The sequence below is a fragment of the Sturnira hondurensis genome, unplaced genomic scaffold (genome assembly GCF_014824575.4).
Source record: "Sturnira hondurensis isolate 20B ecotype Veracruz unplaced genomic scaffold, ASM1482457v3 Scaffold0006829, whole genome shotgun sequence".
NCBI lineage: Eukaryota > Metazoa > Chordata > Mammalia > Chiroptera > Phyllostomidae > Sturnira > Sturnira hondurensis.
Genome location: NW_028079460.1, coordinates 1,814,156 through 1,833,842, shown reverse-complemented (window position 1 = coordinate 1,833,842; position 19,687 = coordinate 1,814,156). Strand labels below are relative to the sequence as shown.

General features: G+C 47.5%; 2 protein-coding genes across 6 annotated transcripts; both read right to left on the bottom strand.

Annotated features, from left to right (window-relative positions):
- Positions 1–795: 795 nt before the first annotated feature.
- On the bottom strand, positions 796–3,523 carry S100A14 (S100 calcium binding protein A14). Its single transcript, XM_037050744.1, has 5 exons — positions 3,395–3,523; positions 2,847–2,907; positions 2,400–2,511; positions 1,814–1,960; positions 796–1,591 (listed from the first exon to the last, which is right to left on the bottom strand). The coding sequence occupies exons 3-5, from the start codon at positions 2,427–2,429 to the stop codon at positions 1,454–1,456; spliced, it is 315 nt and encodes a 104-aa protein (XP_036906639.1). The 5' UTR covers positions 2,430–2,511; positions 2,847–2,907; positions 3,395–3,523; the 3' UTR covers positions 796–1,453.
- A 2,988-nt stretch (positions 3,524–6,511) lies between these two features.
- On the bottom strand, positions 6,512–19,433 carry S100A13 (S100 calcium binding protein A13). Of its 5 annotated transcripts, none has more exons than XM_037050734.1 (4): positions 19,250–19,421; positions 19,037–19,173; positions 17,978–18,171; positions 6,512–6,740 (listed from the first exon to the last, which is right to left on the bottom strand). In XM_037050734.1, the coding sequence occupies exons 3-4, from the start codon at positions 18,128–18,130 to the stop codon at positions 6,597–6,599; spliced, it is 297 nt and encodes a 98-aa protein (XP_036906629.1). In that variant the 5' UTR covers positions 18,131–18,171; positions 19,037–19,173; positions 19,250–19,421; the 3' UTR covers positions 6,512–6,596. The 5 variants fall into 5 exon arrangements, with proteins under 5 accessions (XP_036906629.1, XP_036906631.1, XP_036906633.1 ...); XM_037050736.1 differs by having other exon boundaries at positions 19,037–19,166; XM_037050738.1 differs by lacking the exon at positions 19,037–19,173 and having other exon boundaries at positions 19,250–19,433.
- Positions 19,434–19,687: the final 254 nt, after the last annotated feature.

The window sequence follows — 19,687 nt, the reverse complement described above, 5'->3', positions numbered from 1 at the left end:
GCCAGCTTGGCTAGCCACAGAAATTTTCTTGCTCTTGGGATTTCAGGGGTTATGCTTGATTTTTGTGTGTTCAAGTCAGACGACAGACACCAGGGACCAGACTCGCGGGGGGCCCCGGGCTTCCAGCTCCAGGTCAGTCTACCAGGACCTGTCCTGACCATCCCTGGGACCTCTCTAGTGCAGCAGAGGATTCCTCCAGAAACACCCTCTAGCTCTTCCCAGTCTAACCGAGGAAACTGGCCAGTTCCACATCCGCTTGGGAAGGCAGAGCTGAAACCAGAGGGGACCCATTCACCAACTTGTGACTTCAGCTCACCAGGCACCCACTGTGTCAGGCTCTGTGCTAAGGACATGCTGTCTTGAGTTAGCCGCCTAACCATCCCATGAGGGAAGAACTATTAATACCCCCATTTTAGGATGAGGAAACTGATACTGAGAGCATGCCCACTTTTCCAAAGGTTCACGCCCAGGCTACCAGCCTCACATTTCCCTTGCTCATCAGCCAGGCTCTGGCACACCTAGGTTCATAATCCCAGGTGTGCACTCATGCCTTCCCCTCCAATCAGAGGGCCAGCCCACTGGCAGAGAGGAGCTTGTCCCTCACAGAGAACCAGGCTGCCCACCTTTTGGGCCCAAATGCATGAAGTGAAGTGGGTCTGCATTCACTTCGCTGACAACCTGCAGCGCCACGGGTACCACCCACCCGAAGACCCCGCCCTCCACTCTGACCACCCAGGGCTGGCCCAGTGGGCCTGAAGGGAGGGTGTCCAGTCAAGACATCTTTCACTTTTTTCATTTTTTATTAATCAAACGATACAAAATAACCATCATTCTTTAAACGCCCAAGCACCCAGCTGGTCCTCTCACTCCCAAGGTTGCACCCTCCTTAGCCTGTCCCCCACCCTGCTCTCCCACTTCCCTTGACGGAGCCCAAGGACAGTCCTGGGAGGAGACTGGGGCAGAGCCAGAGGCAGGAAGAGATAGCATTGGACAGACAGCTAATTTGGGCTGGGGAGAGATTAGCAGGGGTAGGTTCTTAGAGACCATTTTTAATACAAAATATCCAGCCCTATTTTCAGCCCCTTTCAAGTCATTTCCCATAACCCAGCTCCTCTCTGCCTTGCACCCACTACCCAAAGGGGTGGCCCTTACGCCATCCTTACCCCTCCACATCCATCCCTGGCCCCAACCTGGCCCCAACCTGACCCGTGCGCCTCCCTCTGGTGGGGATTCCTGGACCCTTCCTGGACCCATCAGCTCCGTGGAGCTCCCAGGGATGAAGTGCAGAGACCCCCAGGATGAACTATAATGAACCTGAACCTTGCAGAGGTGAGACAGGTGCAAGCTGGGGAACAGTGTGGTGATGGTAAAGACAGGAGTTTTATTTCTGTGCCCACAGTCTCTAAGCTCCCCCTTCCCCAACGTCCCCCCCACGAATCCCAGGGTAAGGTTCTCAGCTCCCTGGGACAGGGCTCCCCTGCTTCACGCTCTTGGCTGCTTCTCCAATCAGCTCCCAGAAACTCCCAAACTTGAGTTTAGAGTCATTACAGCTGCCCAGGTTGGCAATTCTCTCTTCCAGTCCACAGTTGCTCTGAGGGAGGAAAGACACCACAGTTCAGGGGGGCGGCACCTTCCAATCTTCCCACCCCACCCTGCCCAGGGGTCGGAAGCAGGGCCTGAGCCTACCTGGCACTGGCAAGGGGGAAGGGCTAAGGGTTGCTAGTGCCAGGGGCTGTGGCTGTGTGGGTGGGGCCTTGAAGCACTTGCTTGGGAAATCAGTGTTCTGCCTGGCGTGGGGTCACCCCCTCAGTACCGGCATGAGGTGAGGCAGCTGCTGGGTCACCAGGTCATGTAGCTCAGAGGGGGTCAGCGTCTCCTTTCCACCCTCCACCGAGTACTGGTGGAAGTTCTTGATGAGGGTCTCAATGGCCCTTTCCACATCACTCAATTCCTGGGCATCCTGAGGGCAAGGGACATCACCCACATCAGGGAGTCTCTACCCCACCCTACCACACCCTGCTTTCCCCAGGAACCTAGCCAGGCCAACAGGGCAGAAGACAGCTGGAAGGCACACAGGCTCCCTCCCACTCCATCCAGCCCTCTTCACCCCCACTGGCCTGTGCCCTGAGCTACAGGTTGGACAAGGCTTTCTTCCCAGCACCCCAGCCCCTCCTCCCCAGGCAAGGCAGGTCTCAGCACATGGCCCCGGCATCCTCTTCCTGGGAAGCCTCCATCTGCATCACCTTGTGTGGGCACCAGAAAGGGGGGTCTGGTCTTATAGGCAGAGTCTGGAGGGTAGGCAAGACCAAGGCAAGGGAGAAGTCCATGGGGGAACACAGACCCTCAGAGGAGAGGAGAGTGTGAGAATAGAAAGACGGGCCAGGAATGAATGGGCCCACCTCAGCATTGGCTGACCGACACTGTCCCATGGTGCCTGGTGTGCTTGGTCCTTTGGTGAGAGTTGTGTCGTCCTACTGCCTGCCCTGGAGGAGCTGGTGGCTCATGATCTGCCTAGAGGAGTGGGGTGGTTGAGGAGAGGTCAGATCCCGGGATTTCTTTTTCAACTAGCCCCTTTGGCTCCATCCCAGATAACCTGAAACCCAGGCTCCAGGAGCTAAGGTCACACACCACCCCCAAGCCAACCCATTTAGAGAGAATCCCTTGGGCCTCACCTTAGCTTCACTCCTTCCTCCCCCTCCAAATACCCATTCAGTTCCATGCACACACACCAGCCTCCAGTGCCCGCCCTCCAACCCTTTCCCTGGTAGTCTAGGGTAGGAGAAGCTGATCATGCCCTTTGGACAAGGGGAAGCCCATTTTGGATGAAAAGCCCTAGGTAGCCTTACCTGCTGGCAGCCTCTGAGACAGGACAGGATGAGCCAGCTCACCTGAGCTCAGCTCTTATACCTGGGGGAAGGGAGGGGAGGCAGGGGCTGGGCCTCATCCCTAAGCCACCCCTGCTATTTCGGCTGCTTGGGTGATGAGCCAGCTGTGTGGGCCCCACCCTCCGTTGGCCAGAGCTCCAGAGCCTGCCGCCATCCCTGCCAAGAGCAGGGAGCCATGGGAGGCCAGGTCTGAGGTGTCCCTGGCCCTAGACCAGGAGGCAGAGTCCCGAGAAAAGACAGGGGAGGAAAGGTAGGGAAGGGAGAGGGGGAAAGTGTGGCAACACTGTAGGGTGGATCGTGGGAGGAAAGGCCTGGCTGGAGGAATTGTAGGGCAAGGAAACGGAGGGATCCTGAGTTAAGAACCAGGAGAAGCAGATGCGGAGCAAGGCGGGGTTTGTGGTGCAGAGGAAATGAGGGACATGTGGGTTCAGAGAAGTTGTCAGGGACCCCTCTGTACTTTGATGTCTCACACACACACACACACACACACACACACACACACCCCTCACCTGGACCACTGTGGTCAGTGACACTCAAGCCGGCCCAGATCACATAGCCCAGCCTTCCTCAGTCCAGATGGCAGAGAGATGAATGAGGACTGGATCAGGAAGGAGCCAGAGAGGGGCAGCCTGGTAGAGGGGCCAGACTGGGTGCCGTCCTGACTTCCCTTCAGCTCAACCAGCGTGCACACGTGCAAGGCCCAGATGAGTTATCTGGCAACTAATGACCTCTCCAAACTGGTTGGGCTGCCTGCTCCTCCCTCTCTCAGAGCCCCAAGCCTTCCCTAACCCAGCCACTCCACAGCAACCACATACACACAAACACACACTCCAGTACTGAGGATGTCATCTCAGGGAGCAGATCCAGGGACTCAGCTCTCCTCACCTGATGGGGAGGAGGAAGGGAGAAGGGCAGGGGGTCAGGCCAAGAATGGGGTGGGACCCAGAGTCAAAAAGCTTCCCAAACCCTGAGCTCAGAGCATACCTGATGAAAAAAATAATAAAAGAGCCGTTTTATTTTTATTTTTAAAATTATTTATATTTATTATATTTATTTATAAAGGAGCCACTTTAAAGTGAAGTCCAGCCCTGGCTAGTGGATTGAGCACAGGCCTGCAAACAAAAGGGTTGCAGTTCTGCTTACCAGTCAGGGCACATGCCTGGGTTTTAGGCCAAGTCCCCAGTAGGAGGCACTCAAGAGACAACCACACATTGATGTTTCCCTCTCTCCTTCCCTTCCCCTCTCCCTAAAAATAAATAAATAAAATCTTTTAAAAATAAAAATAGCCCTGGCTGGTGTAGCTCAGTGAATTGAGTGCAGGCCTGCGAACCACACGATCGCGGTTCGATTCCTAGCCAGGGCACATGCCCGGGTTGCAGGCCAGTTCCTGGCGGGGATTCACGGGAGGCAACCATACATTGATGTTTCTTTCCTTCTCTCCTTCCCTTCCCCTCTAAAGATAAATAAATACAATCTTTTAAAAAAGAATTAAAAATAAAATTAAAAAACTGAATTCAAGGTGCCACCTCAGAGGAACTGCCTTGTTTATCTCACCCTTCAAAACTTCGGAATGTTAAAACTGGACAAATAACCTTTGGGGTGGGCCTAAAGCATTGTAATCCAAACAACTGTTTGCAGAGATAACAAAACAGACTGAAAATTGAAGACATTCCTAAGAATTAGCATCATTATGTTAGCTTATCTGCACTTGCAGAAATTCCTTCTTTGGCATATTAACACCATTTAAAAACCCTTTAGTCCTGGCTGGTGTGGCTCAGTGGATTGAGTACCAGCCTGAGAACCAAAAGATCACTGGTTCAATTCCCAGTCAAAGCACATGTCTGTGTTATGGGCCAGGTCCCCAGTAGAGGGTATACAAGAAGCAACCACACATCAATGTTTCTCTCCCTCTATTTTTCCCTCCCTTCCCCTCTTCTAAAAATAAATAAATGAAATCTTTCAAAATAAAAAAGTTAAAAAAATTTTTAATCTCTTCACCTGTAATTATCCCCCTTCTCTTTCTCATAAATACTCCCCTTGACCCCAAGTGAAACACTATTTGAGTTTTCTACTTAAATCAGTGCTTCCAGAATATTTATTCTTTTTTAAAAATATTTTATTTATTTATTTTTAGAGGGGAAGGAAAGGAGAGAGGAAGAGAAACATCAATGTATGGTTGCTTCTCATGCATCCCCTGCTGGAAACTGGCCCCTGCCGGGAACCGGCCTGCCACCCAGACATGTGCCCTGACTGGGAATCGAACCATGATCGTGTGGTTCGCAGGCCCTTGCTCAACCCACTGAGCTACACCAGCCAGAGCCAGAATATTTATTCTTTTGGATCTCAAATAAATATTTGTTGTCTCACTTTGTCCTTTTATTTTTAAGTGACCAATCCCGATGCCCTTCCAAGGCCCTTTTTAGGGCTCCCCTGTACTTGTGGCCTCAGTGAGAAGCATCTGATAGGGTCTCAATGAGGCCCTCTGAGAGTGTCATTCTGAGGGCTCCTTCTGGAGGTCTCAAACTGGGGGCGCTCTGGAAGTCTCTCAGTCTGAGGATTTCTCCACAAGTGCCTCAACCTGGGTCCCTCTGAGGAATCTCAGTCTGGGGATCTCTACAAGGGTCTCTCACTGTAGGAGATCCCCTCAGTGTAGGAGTCCCTCAGTGTGGGTACCTCTCTGGAATATCTCAGACAAATGGCTCCTGGGAGTCTCAGTCTGAGGGTCCCTCTCAGCCAGGGTGCACTTAGATAGAAGGTCTCAATCTAGGACCCTTTCGTGGTGTAAGGCAGGGAGGGAACTTACATGTTCCTCTGGACTAAGAGCTGCCCCACCCAGATGGACACCTGAAGGTATGCAGTGTCAGCCCCTGGAAGGTGGTACCCATTAGGCTGCCTCAGCTCTGCTCCCTCTGGTGGCAGTCAGTGCAAGCCACATACGTACCCCTTAAGCCAAGAACAGGGAGAGGGGCACTACAGCACTCTAAAGTTCTGCTTCCTGCAGGACCTCCACCACCCTGACCCCACAGTTCTCGAACCAGAACCTTATGTTCATCCTTCTGCTTCACCCCTACTCTCAAGGGAGGCGGGTGGGAAGGAGGGTCCAGTGCTCTCAAGCACCCATCAGAGGCTGAGGGATTTCAGCCCAGGTCCACCTGATCTTGTCTTTGTGACTCTAAAATCTGTTTCTTCTTTAATATGGAACTTAAAAATAGACTCTACTTCAAGGGGCTGTGAGAATTAACTAGGATAATGCAAGAAATAGCAAGCCTTCAACACATGTTCCCTGCTTTCATCATCATTCAATGACACAAACTCTAGGAATAAGAAAAATGGGAGCCAAGCCCATGCCCCTGAGCCCCAGGAGGCACCCGGTAGGATATGAGTCACCTCACCTGCTCCAGGAGATCTGTCTCTGTCTTTCATATATTCATTCGCCAACCATTTATTTATTGAACCTACCCCGAGCACAAGATCTAGGTGTTAGATGCTGCATAATATTCAAAGATGAGTAACATTCCTTATCCTCAAGGAGCTCATAATTTTTAAACCCACTCTCAAGTCAGGGCAGAGTGTTCCCACCCCTTCATCTCAAAAGAAGAAATCAGGGTAGGTGTGAATAAAAAACATTCATGTTTTAAGGAGGAGGTTTTATTTGGGGGAACGGGGTTCTGCATGGTCCTGCCCTGCCTGCCCCATCCTGGCCAGCAGGTTTTACTTCTTCCGGATCTCCAGGGCCTTCTCTTTCCTGATCTCCCTGGCCAACTCCCCAATCAGTCTCCAGTACTCATTGAACTTGAGCTCTGAGTCCTGATTCACATCCAAGCTCTTCATCTTGTCATCCAAGGAGCCCACATCCTGAGGAGACACCAAAGGGAAGGGTGGGGTTAGAAATGATCTCGAGACCTGGAGAGGGAAGAACTGCTCATTTTCATTCCCTTCTCTCAGGGACTGTGAGGACCTGCCCCACACCTTCCGGAGGAGGCTGTAGCCCCAAGACAGAGCTGCCGTGGTGCCCAACTCCAAGGGGCAGGAGGACAGGGGAGAATGCGATTCATAGTGCTCGCTGGAGTATAAACACTCTCACCAGAGCAGATTATGAACCACAAATGTCACTGAATGCAGAGCTGGGAGGAGATGCACACAGTGGGCCCTCACCTGCAGGTGCAGGTGGGTTCCAGCACACTACAGCACCAGCCCTGGGATTTGTCCAAGGACCTCCGGGAGCCCTTGTAGACACGGACCTACTCTGACCACCCTCAGAGCCTTCCTGGACCACCCTCCTGCTTCAGAAATCTGGAGAAGTTCACAACACTTGGCTGCTCATTTGCACAAACCTGATGTTTTCTCGTTTTTTCCATTTGAGTCACTAGCCTGGTAGACCAGGAGAATGGCAAAGACACAGGTATTTGTTTTTCTAGGGGACCCTGGACAAAGTCCCTCATGACGGGCTTGTGACATCAAAGGACACTGTAAGCTGGACCATCATGATCAAAAGATTTCTTGCCAAATAAACAAGCACAACCAAAACGTGGCCTGTTGAACAATGCATCCATGTCAAACCAGAAAAGGGTGCCTCCGGCCGTTCCACGCTCAACACCTGAATCAACATTTGGATGAAGGCAGAGAAGACTTGCCAAATCTATAGACAGCACAAAGCTAATCCAAAGAAGAGTCACACAAGAGTTTTTAAAAAGCCACAATCATTCTTAATTGTATGTAATACTATAAGTAATGCCAGTGGAAGGCTAAGTTGCCCAGTGCAACAACATACGGGGAGGAAGAGAAAACATAGTTAGTCAAGAGAAAGAAATAAAAAATATAATTAGTTTTAGGAAAGAAAAGAAAAATGCACCTCTTACTATATCAGCAATTATATCATTGTGTACCTAGAAAAAAAAGAATCATAATGGCTATCATTCCAACAAGTGTAAGCACTTTACAGTGCTGACTATTCCAAGCATTATGCTAAACACATTACACTCTTTGACTTCATTTAATCTCCATAATCTACTGAAATGAAAGGCTCCACGAGCACAGGGACCTCATCCTTCTGGTTCACCGCTGTGATGCCACGGCCTGGGAGACTGTCTGGCACGCGGCAGGTGCCTGCTCACCACTGTGACCGAAAGCCCGGGGCAGCATGAAGACAGCGGAGTACTGACTGAATAAGTGCAAGACCAACCCAACAAAAAACATTACTATGAGTTCATTTCACAGATGAAAAATTAAGGTTTTGAAAGGTTAAATAACTAACCAGGGACGGCATGCCAGAATCTACATTTGAACCTAGACTGTTTGACTTAGAGTTTGTGCTCTTATCCACTATTTTATGTATTTCTCCCCCCACAAAAAAAATTAAAAGGATAAAGTATTTGATTATAATATTAATATTCAAGACCCACTCACTTTTATGAATATAAATATTAATCAGTTAAAAACTATACTAAAAAGATCATATTTAAAATAGTCAAAAAATAAAATAAAGCACTTAGCATAAATATAGAAATCTATCTAGCTTTTGTGAAGAAAACTCAACTGAAGGATATATGTGATATTGTGATTTATAAAAAATATATATTTGGTCATTCAAATGACCAACCAAAATATAACTCTCATATGTATGTGGTCATTCTCCACAGTGCCAAATTCACAACTCCCAACACCTTTGGAATTTCCTAAGTGTTGAAGAGTGATGAGGTGTCTTTTGTTATGTAAATGAGGTGAGCCCCACTATACTGGAAATTGGGTCTCAGACAATGTATTTAAAATAAAAGAAAACTGGAGCCCTGGCAGAATAGCTCAGTTGGTTGGAGTGTCGTCTCAATAGGCCAAAGGTTTCAGGTTTGATCCCCAGTCAGGACACATACAAGAATCAACCGCCCTGGCTGGTGTAGCTCAATGGATTGAGTGCGGGCCTGCGAACCACACGATCATGGTTCGATTCCCAGTCAGGGCACATGCCTCGGTTGCAGGCCAGTTCCCAGCAGAGGACTCACAAGAGGCAACCATACATTGATATTTCTCTCCTTCCCTCCCCCTGTAAAGATAAATAAATAAAATATTTTTTAAAAAAAGAATCAACCAACAAGCTCTTACTGGTGTGGTTCAGTGGGTTGGACATTGTCCCACAAACCAAAAGGTCACCAGTTGGATTCCCAGTCAGGGCACATGTCTGGGTTGTGGGCCAAGTCCCTGGATGGGGGTGTGTGAGAGTCAACCGATCGATGTTTCTCTACCCCCCTTTCCCCTCTCTTTAAAAATAAGTAAATAAAGCCCTGGCTGGTGTAGCTCAGTGGATTTAGTGTAGGCCTGTGAAACAAAGGGTTGCCGGTTCAATTCCCAGTCAGGGCACATACCTGGGTTATGGGCCAGATCCCCAGTGGGGATCAGGTGAGAGGCAACCACACATTGACGTTTCTCTTCCTCTCTTTCTCCTTCCCTTACCCTCTCTCTAAAAATAAATAAATAAAATCTAATTCTAAAAAAACTATAGTAGGGGGTGGGCTGGGATGGGAGTAAAAGACAGAAAACTATACTTGAACAATTAAAATTAAAAAAAGAAAAAATTACATTTAAAAAAAACTACAATAAATGAGATTGTTACTAAATAATAAACAGATAAATGAAACAGAATAAAGATACCCAAAACACATGGGAATTGGATAATTTCCATCAGTGGGAAAATTTTAATAAAACTAAGTATATTTTTAAAAATATTTTATTTATTTATTTTTAAAGTGTGTGTGTTTTTTTTAATATGTTAAGTTGGGGGAGATCTTTCTAAGCATGACATAAACCACAGAAGCCATTCAGGAGAAGTTGAGTAACTTGACTACATAAAAAATGTTTTATATTCTGTATGGCAAAACTACCCAAAATAAAGTCAAAGGACAAAGGACAAATTAGGGGGAAATATTCACAACACACATAATAGATAAAAGCTGATTTCTTCATTCTATAAAGAGCTAGAAAGAAATCAACATGAAAAAGAAAAACTCTTTGATAAAAGAAATAAACAAGTGGTTCACAGAAAAAGCAATATACATGTCCATGAAAAAGTTTTTTTAATGTCATATTTCACTCAGAATTTTAAAAGTAGTATAAATCCAAACAAGGACTATTTTCACCTATTAGATTGGCAAAAATTAAAAGCTTCGTAACTCTTTTTCAGGGTTCCTCAGAGGCGGTCAGCTGCTTCAGGACGAGGTTGAACACCTCTTTCCCAGCCAATGGTCGCCAAAACTCATTGAAGTGGAAATTAACACAAACTTTGTTCCATTTATGAGACATGTATGACCACAGAAGGTGCTGCTGATGCTCTGGGTAAAGAATGGAAGGGTTATGTTGTTCAAATTAGTGGTGGGAAAAACAAACAAGGTCTCCCCAGGAGGCACAGCGTCTTGCCCTGACCCTGTTCTCCTGCTGCTGAGTAAGGGGGATTCCTGGGACAGACCATAGAGGACTGAAGAAAGCACGAAGCTATTCAGGGTTGCAATGTGGAGACCAATCTCAGTGTTCTCAACTTGACTATTATAAAAAAGGGGAGGAAGATATTCCTGATCTTGAAACAGGGTGCAGCCAAGCGGCAGGCCCCCCAAAAAGATTTGGAATGGTGTCCAGAACTCAAGGTATATAGGAATATTGAAGAGACATATAAGATGTCCTCACCCCTTCCCCCACAGGTGTGAGTTGGGGGAAGGGACACATGGAGCAGGAACATGCAGGGCTGTTTTGTACAGCCACAGCCTTGCAACTAATCCATGGCATGGTCATTTAACATATCTATAGCCTTTGGCAGGTCACTTGGATATGTTAAATGGCTGTGGCCAGGCTTGGAGCTAGGGGGATGAAGTCACTTCCCGCCCAGATGTAACTGGGGGGCAGGTCCCCTGAGTCACAGCACCTGCGTGGGAGTTCGGAGAAGATTGGCTCTAGGACATGGGGCCATACCTACCCAGACTCATGATGGCAGCCCAGTAAACTTGTAATAATAGTACAGAAATACTGGCAGCTGTAACTGATTGTGGGAGGAGTCAGAAATAGGGGGACAGAGGAAGATGGGCACGGGGGATTTAAACCCAGACATGGCAGCCATTGGAGAAAGAGCCATGCGGTTTCGAGCAGAGTGAGGACCCCCTCTTGGCGAGACGAAAGAGGGAGCCACGTGGTTTTGGCAGAGTGCAGAACCCCCCTTTCCCAGGTGAAAGGGAAAACCACATAGCTTTGCCAGAATGGAGATCCCTGCAGCCAGGTGAAGAAGAAAGACACGCGCTTTTGGTGGAGTGTGGACCCCTGCAGCTTTGGTAGAAAAGGTCCACACGGCTTTGGGGTGCTCCCTTTGGCCTTGGGGTGCTCCCTTTGGCCATGTGGCCTGGGAAACAGGAGAGACTTTGACTGGAACTTGGTACAAAGAACTCTTGCCAGTGGAAGGTGGCACATGACTTTGGATTAATTGGAGATCCTGCCTGGATGTCAACACAGCTGATGATCCCAGAGGCCTGGAAAAAACGGATGTGTGCTCTTTTCCTGATTTACGGTACCTGGAGTTAGGACAGAGGGGGAAGGGAGTGCGCTCTGTGTGTGTGTGTGTGTGTGTGTGTGTGTGTGTAGGTGTGTAGGTGTATACCCTAAAGGACTTTGGTATTTTAATGAAGGCATTAGGCTTGAATAGCATTAAATAAACATTTTGTTTCCTTTTCACAAATCTCTGGCATTGAGAGATGTCTTTCCAATTGGCGACAGATGATTGGGCCTAGTAGGGGGGCCCAGACGGTATTAGTATACCATCCTCTGGAGTCCGGCCCGGTGTATCTGTTCTATAACAATTTTTTTTGCATCCCTGGGTGGGCCAAATATTGCCCCCCCCCCCTTGGACATCTGCTCAGTAACAATCTCACTGATATTACTGTGATTTGTCCACTGGAGTCCAAAAGAGCTGGCAGAATCCAAAAACTTTTCAATCTCTAAAGATTGATTATATCCACCAATATGTTATGAGAAAGCCCCTAAACAAAGAAGGGATGAAACACAAGAACAAAGCACCTGAGATTCAGTATCTCGTTACTGCACACATCCTCCAATACAAATGTCAGTGAATTGCTCTAAAGAAACAGGGTACTAAGAAAAATAAGGAGGAGGCAGCAGAATATGCTCAACTCTTGGCTGAGAGAGTGAAGGAAGCCAAAGAAAAACCCCAGGAACAGGTTGCCAAGAGACAGGAGTCCACCTTTGAGTACAGTCAAAAATGATCTAGCCCTGACTGATGCAGCTCGGTTGGTTGAACGCTGTCTGTCCTGCAAAGCAAAAGGACTGGTTTGATTCCCAGTCAAGGAACATCCTGGGTTGCAAGCTCGATTCAGTACAGTCCCCTGTCGGGAAGCCAACAAAAGCAACTGATTGATGTTTCTTCCCCTCCCTTCTTCCTCCCTCCACTCTAAAAACTTAAATTTTTTTTTAAAATAATGCAGGTTCAATCTCCAGTCAGGGAACATACAGGAGGCAACCAATGGATGTTTCTCTCATAAAAAGATAAAGTTGGTGGGTTGCAGGCCAGTTTCCGGCAGGGGTCAGTTCCCTGCAGGGGATGCACCAGAAGCAACCATACATTGATGTTTCCTTCCTCTCTCCTTCCCTTCCCCTCTAAAGATAAATAAATAAAATATTTTTTAAAAATTTTAAAAAAATTAAAAAAAAAAAAGGTAAAGTTGGCACCATTTGCTATTGTGGCACCATTTGCAAAGCAGGCCTATGACCTTGTTAAACAGGACTGCCATTTTATTCTTCTAGATTTATCTTCCCAAGACTGGAAATAACTCGAAAGCAAGAGCAGACCATGACAAACTGCCCCCCATAGTTGCAGGCAAAAGAGAACATTGAAGCGAACTGCAGTTTATGCAAAACCACCCAAATCTGTGTTGCAATACCCCCAACAGTCCAGGGGCCAAACAACAGCACCCCCCACACCCCTTTATAATCTAATTATAATCCAAAAAAAGCTCAAAGCCCCCACCCCTCAGGGCTGGTGTATCTCTCCACACCATGACCCTTTCCACTCTTGGTTTCTCTCACTTTGCACAGCCTTCACTGCTTCCTCTACTTTGCAACCACACTCAACCAATTCTGTGAGCATCCTGATTACCAGCGTTTTGAACTTTTCTCTCTGCATTTTGTTCTCTTTGTGAATTCTTTATTTTTTGTAAATATAAGAGTCTGTGTCTTTTTAAGATTTTATTTATTTATTTTTAGAGAAGAGAAAGGAGGGAGAGAGAGGGAGAGAGAAACAATGTGTGGTTGCCTCTCACATACCCGCTACTGGGAAGCTGGCCCGCAACCCGGGCATGCACTCTGACTGGGAATCTAACCAACCACCCTTTGGTTCGCAGGCTGGTGCTCAACCCACTGAGCCACACTAGCCAGGGCTCTTTGTGAATTCTTTCATAGCCTGCATCACTGATGACCCTAACATCTCATATCAATGTTTTCTCTCTCTCCCTTCCTCTCTAAAGTCAATTAAAAACATACCTTCGGGTGACAATTTAAAAAAGAAAGAGTAATAAAATAAATAAGATCAGACATTTTTTTACAAAGCTTAGTAAGACTCAGTTTGGGCTTAATTGTGCATCTAAAGAAAATTAACCTTTCTTCTTTCATTACTGAAATACAGTAAATAGATTAGCAGGGGCGGGGAGAAGACTCATTTTGGATGGGGACGTGGGAAACAGGCATTCACACGCACCTCTGGCAGCCGTACAAGGGGATACAAACTTGTGGGGGAGCAAATTGGTAATACCTATGAAAATTAAGAACAGCCATGCCTTTCAAGTTAATATTCTGCTTTCAGACCTTTCCCTCAAGTATGTAAAGGATATAAAACAAGGATGTTCTTCTCTGCATTTTCCCCGTTTTTGCAAAAGGGGGAAAATGGACATAAGAGAAAACTCCAGTAAGACGTTGGCTGCACAAATTTGTGTTAACCCATGTTAGAACACAATGCATCCATTTTTATTTAAAGACTTTATTTGTTTATTTTTAGACAGAGGGAAAGGGAGAGAGGAGAGAAGGGGAGAAACATCTATGTGTGGTTGACTCTTGCAGGCCCACACCTGGCCTGACCTGGCCTGCAACCCACGCATGTGCCCTGACTGGGAATTGAATCAGCGACCCTTTGGTTCCCAGGCTGGCACTCAATCCACTGAGCCACACAGCCAGGGCCAGTGCATCAATTTTTAAAAATGGGAAAATATCCTTCATGCACTGTAAGAGGGGGCAGAGTTTGCCATCCTAAAACATCCCGTAAGTACTGAGTATTTGAAGCTGGTTATTTTTTTCTTTCTTTTGTTTTAAATACCAAGGGATGTCCTTTTTAGAGATCTGATGGTCTTTTTTTTTTTTAAGGTTTATTTATTTATTTTTAGAGAGAGGGGAGAGAAAAAGAGGAAGAGAAACATCAATATGTGGTTGCCTCTCACCGACCCCCAACAGGGACCTGGCCTGCAACCCAGGCATGTGCCCTGACTGGGAATTGAACCAGCAACCCTTTGATTTGCAGGCCAGCACTCAATCCACTGAGCCACACCAGCCAGGGCTCACTCACTCAATATTTTATTGAGCACCTACTCCTAGTCAGATACTGCTCTAAGTAGAGATAGAACAGTAGCTTCCTTTCCTCATGGGACTCACAGCCTTAGTAATGTATGAGCAGACAGTGCAGGTCAAGTTGTGATAGAAGTGCTCTAAAAGAAAATACAGCAGAATAAAGTAACAGAGCACGAGGGAAATGATCTTTGTATTCAGTGGTGAAGGAAGACCACGCGGAGGATTTGCTAGTTGAGCAGAAATCTGAGCAAAATAAGGAATAAGCCTAGCAAGTACCTGAGGGATGAGCATTCTAGACCAGGAGAGGAAAAGTGAAGACAATAAGTATAAATAACTCTCATTGCTTTTGAGGGGTTTTGCTATAAAAGAGAAGTAGAAATCTATGGCATAGCCAGAGGGAGTTACAAAATCAAGAGAGGTTTGTTTGTTTTTTTCTTTTAAAGATGGGGTATATTGTAGCATATCTGGAAACTGATCACAACAATCTAGTAGAGAGGGAAATTTTGATGATGCAAGACAGGGAAGAAGAATCGAAAGGGTCAAGCCTTAAGTAGGTGAAAAGGGATGAGATCCAGGGCACCATGGAAGGTCTGGCCTTGGGAGCACATACGGCTCATTCATGGAAACTGGAAGGCAGGCGGGTATGTGTTGGTCATTGGTAGATTTGGGTTAAGGAGTACACAGATGTTGCTGATTGCTCTTATTTTCTCAGTGAGAAAATTTCTTAGTGAGAGGAAGAGTGTGGAAAGAGATACCAGAGTTTGAGGAGAGAGGAAAAGTTGTGAAATAATCATCTGAAAGAGCTAATAAATTAATCAACTAAGGAAATACCGTAGAAGTGGCAGGCATCGCTGAGAGTCCTGTTGGGGTTGTGGTTCTAGACTTCAAGTGAGACAAATCAGCCTAGCAGCACCTTTTTCTCCAGCCAGATTTTGCTTCGTGAGTGCAGACATGGAACGGCGGATTTAACCAGCAAGGTGATGAAGATGGAATGTTGGATTTAATCTAGGTTGGGATTTTGACAGACAAGGATAAGGAATCAGGGGTTCTCTGAATCAGGGGTTGAGGGAGTGGTTATAATGATGAGTCTTAGAACCCAGCTGAGCAACAGGGGAAATGAGGATGCAAGGGATATGATGGAAGACAAGAAAGTGATAGGGAGTAAAGGACATGTTGGAGCGGAGGAACTAACTAGCTAGAAGTGAGCTAGAAGCAGAGCATGTTTTTCACCCCAAAACATGCTCTTGGGGATGGTAACTGAATACTTTAGACTGGTTATTTTCAAAAAACAAACTCAGGGAAAACCTTTGACCTTCCCCCTAAAAGCTGAAAAGAATTTAGATAAAGGGCCTGCTTCAGGAAGGGAGCTGTCATCATAGATTACTATAGTTTATTAGGCCCATTTGCTAACAGCCCTCTCTGCGTCCCATATGAAAGATGGCCCAGCAAATATTTATTTACCAAACATTTGCTCTTCTGTCTCCATGTGAATTGCCTTCCTGCCCTTTCAAGTTCCAAACCACAATCCACTCACCCTTCTCCTTAGCTCCAGAACCTCACAGAAGCCTCAACTGCCCAGGGTGTCTTCAGACCCCACATTTTTTGGAACCCCCATGTGTACATGTGTATGAAATTTGGTTATTTCTGCCTGTTTATCTATTTCATGTTAACTTGATTATTATGCTAGCCAGAAGAATATAGAAAGGTAAGACAAAAACTCATTTTTACTCCCCTACAGAGGGAGAGAATCGGAATGATGGGGGTAGAAGATAGAGAAAGGGAGGCTTAAAACTGTGATTTTGGAGGTGGTATGCTTATTTTGCCAACGACAAAATCTGAAGCATAAACTTCAGATCATTCCACTCAGATCTTCTGAGTAGACTGCTGAGATGCAAAGAAAACAGAATCTTTGGAAGTGAGGAGTTCAAGAAATGGAAAAACCCAGGTGTTGGATGAGTAGTCTGTGTGGATACCGAGGTGAGAAGTACCAGAGGAGAGAAGAAAAACAGTGAGCTAGCACCTGGAGAGCTATAAGGAAGGCAGGAGGTACACGAGCTGCCAAGGAATTGGGCATCTCGGAAGAAGAAAAGCACTAGGATCTGGAAGCAGCGATGAAAAGCAAAGAGTTCCCTCCGGTACTCCCAGGCCCATTTGGAAGAAAAAACCAGTCATTACATTATTTGACAAAGCTACAGGAAATGCTGAACTTTCAGGAAAGAGTCTAAAGTTTACTGTGAGAAGAGGAAGGGAAAAAGTCTAGGAAGTCTAAGGATGTTGGGGATGTCATTTTGCAAATGATAGACTATGAGTTTCAGAGACCTGTTTGGTTTTTTTCTTTTTCTTTTTAAAAGATTTTATTGATTTTAGAGAGAGAGGAAGGGAGGGAGAAAAAGAGGGAGAGAAACATCAATGTGAAAGAGAAACATTCATCCGTTGCCTCTCATAAGCACCCCGACTGGGGACAGAACCTGCAACCCAGGGTACGTGACTTGAAAGGGGACCAGTGACCTCTCACTTTGCAAGATGACGCACAACCAACTGAGCCATGCTAGTCAGGGCTGTTTGTTTTTCTCTTAAATCTATCTTCACACACTTTTATGTGTCTGTGAATTTTCAGGAAAAAAAGTAAAAAAAAAACTATTAGCAGCCTTGGATGGTGTACCAACGCAGAATGGATGAAATTTAAATCCCTACTCTGTTCAGTGAGGAGAGAAGGAATGACCTTGTCGGGCACCTTGTCGAGGGTATTCCCAGAGAGGGCAGGAGGTCACCATAGGTCACTGATATTCTATGACTACGTGAACTACGGTAGGCTGTGGGGCTTGGGTATGTTAGACAAACTTCTTCCCACAGCTGGACCTCAGTTTCCATTAATTGTTATGTAAGGGATATAGGCTGTGTTTTCTCTCGCCCGCCCAGCTCTGATGGTTTATGAACCTCCTGGAAGCAGCTTGGGGTCCAGTCTCGTGTTCATAAAATGAGACCAGAGAGGCACCGAGCAGACGCAGGAATCTAACAGCATCAGGAATCTAGCAGCATCTTCTTCTCTCTTTTTTTAAAGATTTTATTTATTTGTTTTAGAGACAGGGAAGAAAAGGAGATAGAGAGGGAGAGAAATATCGATGTGTGGTTGCCTCTCCCATGCACCAGTACTTGGGGACCAGGCCTGCAACCTAGGCATGTGTCCTGCCTGGGAATCGAACTGGTGACCCTTTGGTTAGTAGCCCGCGCTCAATCCACTGAATTACACCAGCCAGGCTAACAGCATCCTCTGATGGCAGCACAAAGCCCAGTAACACACTTTCCCTTAGAAAGTGTTATCTAGTTACACACACACCAGGCAAGAACACCCAGAACCACTTAAACAAGCAGTCACCTACACTCTTCATCACAACACACCTGTGGTCACATTATCATACCTAGCAATATCATGTCACACACACAGTGTCCCACTGCCACCGTCTCCCAAAACCTCAGGCCCAGAGACCCACACCTACCTTGAGCAGGTGAGGCAACTGCTGAGTGGCCAGTTCCTTAAACTCATTGATGCTGAGGCTGCCCTTCCGGCCCTCTCGCCCTGCAAAGGTGAAGAAGGTGGTGACCACTGTATCGATGGCCGCCTCCAGCTCAGTCAGTGGCTCTGCTGCCATTAGGACCCTGGGACTGCAGCTGATGGCCTCACGGCGCTGACCTGCCACCAAAGAGTAAGGAGAGAAAGGGAGACTCAGGATAGGCTGGTGTCCCCTGCCCCTCGCACCGCCTCAGCCTCTGCCTGGAGGAGGCATTGCTCGGAAGGAAGGAGGGGACAGGGATGGAGTTTGGGGCAGAGGAGCTCCTCACTGTAGGTGGGAGAAGCGGTATTCACTTCCAGACTCCTTCCTCTCTAGATCTCAATCTTTTGAAATGCTTGTGTCTTAAGGACCCCTCTGTGGTGGTCCCTCAGCCTGCAGACCCCCCTCTCAGAGAGAGGCTTTCATCCTCAGCGTGGTCTTTAGAGCCCTCTCGGTCTCCTGGCCCCTCTATGGAGTTCAGTCCCAAGGGTCCTTTTGTGGAATCTCACCCAGCCTCAGAGAGTCAGAAGGTTGTTTGTCGCCAAAGCTCGTTTGTTCCTTCGGGAACCTGGGTCTTCACCCGCAGGCACTCCACCGACTCCTCCCAGCAGAGCTGCAGGAATCAGGCAAACGCCCAGCTGTGGTCAGGGCTGGCTCCCTCAGGCCAGACCCGCCCCCCCGGTGGCCCCTCCCTGCTTCCACACAGGGACAGCTGGCAGCCGGGCAGAGCACAGGACCCGCCAGACCTCCCGCCCATTTCCGGGTACCAGCGGTCCTGGGTGGGCCTGTCCGACTGCCGCCTCCCAGGAAGGTCTTCCTCCGGGCACTCACGGCCCGAGGCATAGGGAAGGTTTGGTGTAGGGGATGCGCCCACTAATCCTCCCTTTTCAGCCACCCCCCTGCTCTCCCCCAAGGGACTCTTCCACAAGCTACTTCCCAATCTAAGCGGGCTCCTGGGGAGGGACCTGGGATCCCCAAGAGAAAAAAGGCTCCCCATACCCGGACCTGCTTGGCTCAGTTGTTTGAGTGTTGTCCCTCAAAGAGTCACCAGTTCGATTCCTGGTCAGAGCACATGCCTGGGCTGTCCCGGGTTGGGGCACAAGAGGCAGCTGACCGATGTTTCTTCCTCCCTTCCCTTCTCTCTAAAAATAAATAAAATCTTTTTTTTAAGAAAAGAAAAAGGATCCCCATGCTCCCTTTGGAGTTAGGGGGACTCACCAGGACAAGTCACAGAGATGGGCTGAAGCAAGCAGAGCTGAGGTTTACAAGCCTGTCAGGCTGGGAGACAAACGCTCCCAAGTCCAGAGGGTGTCGAGTTTCCTGGTTGATTCTGAAGATGGGAGACGCCCAAACGGGGGCGGGGGCAGGGGGGAGGCTGCAGATTGCCGACGGAAAGAACCAACAGAGGGAGCACCGAGAGGTCCCATCTAAGAAACACTAGTCTCAGAATGAGATCCCACAAAAGACCTTGCAGCCCAAGATCATCCCCTCAGAGGATTCCAGACAGACCTCACAAATAGGGGAATCAGAATGAGACCCCACAGAGACCCCAGATTGAAATCCCTCAGTGGGGGACTCATACTGAAACCTCTGAGGGAAACTTCCAAAACTAAATTATTCACTGAGGGGTCCCCTCATTGAGACCCCCCTCAGTGG

Coding starts and splice junctions, on each gene's coding strand:
- S100A13 (XM_037050738.1), bottom strand. CDS start 18,130: ATGGCAGCAGAGCCACTGACTGAGCTGGAGGCGGCCATCGATACAGTG. Junction 6,741..17,977: donor AGTTGCCTCACCTGCTCAAG/GTAGGTGTGGGT, acceptor GTGTCTCCTCAG/GATGTGGGCTCCTTGGATGA.
- S100A14 (XM_037050744.1), bottom strand. CDS start 2,429: ATGGGACAGTGTCGGTCAGCCAATGCTGAG. Junction 1,961..2,399: donor GTCGGTCAGCCAATGCTGAG/GTGGGCCCATTC, acceptor CCTTGCCCTCAG/GATGCCCAGGAATTGAGTGA. Junction 1,592..1,813: donor AGCTGCCTCACCTCATGCCG/GTACTGAGGGGG, acceptor TTCCTCCCTCAG/AGCAACTGTGGACTGGAAGA.